Source organism: Myotis lucifugus, unplaced genomic scaffold, assembly GCF_000147115.1.
Source record: "Myotis lucifugus unplaced genomic scaffold, Myoluc2.0 scaffold_8086, whole genome shotgun sequence".
NCBI classification, from domain to species: domain Eukaryota; kingdom Metazoa; phylum Chordata; class Mammalia; order Chiroptera; family Vespertilionidae; genus Myotis; species Myotis lucifugus.
Genome location: NW_005879134.1, coordinates 3140 through 7179, shown reverse-complemented (window position 1 = coordinate 7179; position 4040 = coordinate 3140). Strand labels below are relative to the sequence as shown.

The 4040-nt window shown below is 61.5% G+C and overlaps 1 protein-coding gene across 1 annotated transcript; it reads left to right on the top strand.

Moving 5' to 3' along the window:
• Positions 1–847: 847 nt before the first annotated feature.
• On the top strand, positions 848–3779 carry TMEM9 (transmembrane protein 9; the record flags this gene model as incomplete). Its single annotated transcript, XM_006109301.3, has 3 exons — positions 848–1035; positions 2330–2438; positions 3642–3779. Coding segments are annotated over 3 exons (435 nt in total), but the record flags the coding sequence as incomplete, so codon positions are not given.
• Between the last annotated feature and the right edge of the window lie 261 nt (positions 3780–4040).

Below are 4040 nucleotides of genomic sequence, written 5' to 3'. Positions count from 1 at the left end.
CTTTGGCTCCTGGGTCACCTGGTGGTTCTAGTAACTGTAGCAGCGCCCTCTGGTGGTCAGATGCTCCAGATGGAGATTTTTGTGTGTTTTTTTAATCCTCCCCGAGGATATTTTTCCATTATTTACAGAGAGAGTGGAGGGGAGAGGGAGAGAGAGAGAGAGACATCGATTGGTTGCCTCCCACAGAGGCCCTGCCACCGAGCGATGCCTGTGTGCCCTTGACCAGAATCGAACCCGGGACCCTCAGTCTGTGGGCCGCCGCTCTGTCCACTGAGCCAAACCGGCCGGGGCCCCAGGTGGAAGTTCCTGCATGGGGAGGGTCCCCCAACCCGCGGGCTGGGCCTCCTGAGGTCCCCTCCATTCTTTGGGGGTAAATAACCCCGACCTTAGGTCTGTGCAGGTTGAGGTTCTGACCATCAGGGAAGCTTTGATAACCCCTGATTGGTTGATTGAGATGTTTCTGGGAAAGACCGGACGGCAATTACGTCAGGAATTTAACCCAGGTTTGGGGTCACTCTGGTTGCTTCTCCTGCCCCTGGGGAATCCCTAACTGGGGTGAGAATACTCGTGGCCTCGTCCCTTACGGCTTCAGAGGGGCAGCTTGAGTAACCCCATGGAAGCCACCCACTCTGTCCCGCTCACCCCGATCCTCTCCCCGGCCTTCGCCCGGAACGTTGGAGCTAAAGGGGCGAAGAGGCCAGCGGCCAGGGAGACTGGACAGGTTACCGACGCCCCGATCCTTCAGCGTCCTCCTGGGGAGGGCAGCCCTAGGCAGCTCTCTGTCCCTGCAGAGGTCACTCTTTGCTGACCTTGGGGGTGGGGTTGGTGGACACCCCATCCCCCGCAGTGGCCGCCTCCTGGAGGGAGCAGGGAGCTGAGAGTTGGAGTCTTGCTAGACCCTGGGCCCAGGGCCCCCCTGACGCCTGCTCCCCTCCTCCGGCAGAGCTCCGAGGACATCCGGTGCAAATGCATCTGCCCGCCGTACAGAAACATCAGCGGGCACATCTACAAGCAGAACGTGTCGCAGAAGGACTGGTAAGGCTGCGTGCTTGGCCGCCCCGGGGGGATCCGTGACGCTCAGGGTGGGCTGAGGTAGGGTTGGGGGCCCGGGGTGTCCGTGTGGGTGGAGGGAGCGTTTCTACTGCGGGGGTTCTCGGGGAACTGGGGCGCCCCGTCCCTTGCCCAGTCCCGGGAGGGAAGCCCGAGCACAGAAGGGGGGGACTCACACCCCCACGGGGGGTCCGGGTCCAGTGTTGCCTGTCCTTTGGGTTGTGGAGTGGGGACGGTCAGGGGGGTTCCCTGCACCTCCTGCCCCCCCGCCGTTTGGGGGTTGGTGTTTTGCTGTTTGCTCCCCCCCACCCCCGGCTTTATGGAGGTGTGAGCCACATGCAGCTTTGTGTGAGCTCGAGATGCACGCACAGCGGCGATTTGATACGTGTATACAGGGCTAGTGAACACCTCCAGGCCCTCACGCAGTTACCAAGTGTGTGTGTGTGTGTGTGTGTGTGTGTGTGTGTGTGTGTGGCGAGAACATTTAAAATCTCTCGTAACTTTTAAAATATATATATATATATACAGTGGGGCCTTGACTTACGAGTGTCCCGACTAATGAGTTTTTCGAGATACGAGCCGTCTCTCGGCCAATATTTTGCTTTGAGTTGCGAGCTAAAATTCGGGTGACGAGCCAGCTTCAGAGACCCCACCGCTAGCTGGCGCAGCGCACGTCACAGTGAACGCCACAACATCAGCCCAGCATCACGTGTCTCACTCGTTCACTTTTTGATTTGACATACGAGTAATTTGAGTTACGAGCTCCGTCACGGAACGAATTAAACTCTTAAGTCAAGGCCCCACTATATATATATATATATATTTATTTATTTATTTATTTATTTTAGAGAGGGAGGGAGAGGGAGAGAGAGAGAGAAACATCAATGATGAGAGGGAATCATGGACCGGCTGCCTCCTGCATGCCCCACACTGGGGATGGAGCCCGCAACTCGGGCTTGTGCCCTGACCGGGATTCGAACCCTGACCTTCCTGTTCCCGGGTCGACGCTCTCCCTGCCGGCCGGGCTCGGCACCTTTCGAGGGTACAATCCACTTGTTAACACAGTCACCATGCTGTCCATCAGATCCCCCCAAAGATTCTTTTTGGTTCACGAAGGCCTGAGACCTGCAGTCCTGGGGGCGGGCCCGGGACCTCGTCTGGTGTGGTCGCAGCTCAAAGGGCACCGGGGAAGAAGCCGATGGACGCCAGCCCACACCGGACGGCCGCCGGGGCCGGGTTCCGCGGCGCCCACGCCCACGGCTGTGCGTGTCTCTTTCAGCAACTGCCTGCACGTGGTGGAGCCCATGCCGGTGCCCGGGCACGACGTGGAGGCCTACTGCCTGCTGTGCGAGTGCCAGTACGAGGAGCGCAGCACCACCACCATTAAGGTGACCGCTCGCGCCGCGGCCCCCGCCCCAGGCCCTGGCCGCCCAGACCCGCAGGCTTGGGCTTCATTCATTCCGGAACGTTCCAGGCGGCTGTGGGACTGGCTTCTGGGCAGGCCTGTCCCAGACACCGGGACCCACTCCCCGCCCCTTGGAGCCAGCCGTCCTGCGACCTCTGACCTGGGGCTCCCCTGACACTGGGGGTGAGAGCCTGGGAGACGCCCGGTTTCCCCCGGTTCTTGTCTTCCTCTCTCTCCTTCCAGCCATCAGTCAGCATCCTCCCCTGCCTCTGAGGCTGTGCCCTGCCGGGTGCTGCTCACAGGCAGGTCAGAGCTCGCCGTCTGATGGAGGGAACGCCGGGCTGGCCTTCTCGGGGCGCCCCTGACCCTCGTGCTGGTACCTCCCTGGGTGGACTCAGGACAGGGAGTGAGGACCAGGGCCTGTCCCTTCCTCTGCCACCAGCAGGACTCCTGCCCCAGAGCCTCCGTGGCCCCCTAGTCCGGGTGCCGACTGTCTCGAGCCAGGCCCTGCGTACCGATTTCCTGGTCCAGTATTTCTTTATCGATGGATTTCTTTATTGATTGATAAATATCTTTATTGATTTCAGAGGGAGAGGGGAAGGGAGAGAGAAACATCCACGATGAGAGAGAATCATGGATCGGCTGCCTCCTGCACGCCCCACACTGGGGATGGAGCCACAACCCCCAGCACGGGCCCTGACCGGGAATCGAACCCTGACCTCCTGGTTCCTAGGTCCACGCTCAACCCCTGAGCCACGCAGGCCGGGCTGAAGCTGGCTTTTCTGTAGAACAAACCCCACTCCAGCTGGGAGGCTCTCCCTCCAGCAGGAGATGACGGTCGCCATCCTGACCCCGGCTGTCCGCCGCTCCCTGCGGGGTGCCCGTCCCGCACTGGGCGCTGCGTCCCCAGATCTGAAGCTTCCCTCTCAGCCGTCCTGCTCCCAGCGGTGGGGGGTGGGGGGAGCCCCGGGTCCATCCTCCTCCTCGGCCTCCGAGCCCAGCCCCTCCCCCTGCGTAGTGTGGGCAGCTTTCCACCCTGAGCGGACCCGGTCCCCACGGATCCACACGTTCCACCGTTTCTTGTCTCTCTGGCTGTGGGAGGGAGGACGGATGGTGTCCGTGGGTGTCCGTGGGGCCCTGCGTCTCCGGGCCGAGGCCAGCTGGTCACAGGGCGGCTGTCCTCCAGGTGATCATCGTCATCTACCTGTCGGTGGTGGGCGCCCTGCTGCTGTACATGGCCTTCCTGATGCTGGTGGACCCGCTGATCCGCAAGCCCGACGCCTACACCGAGCGGCTGCACAACGAGGAGGAGAGCGAGGTGAGGGCGCCTGCGCACACGGAGTGGGGGGGGGTGTCCTGCCCTCCCCAGGCCCCTGCTCCCCCTCCTGCTCCGTGCGCCCTGGTCACCCAGACTACTGATGTCAGAGAGGAAGGGAGAGGGAGAGAGAGAGAAACATCCATGATGAGACAGAATCATGGACCGGCTGCCTCCTGCACGCCCCACACTGGGGATGGAGCCCACAACCCGGGCATGTGCCCTGACCAGGAATCGAACCCCGACCTCCTGGTTCCTAGATCGATGCTT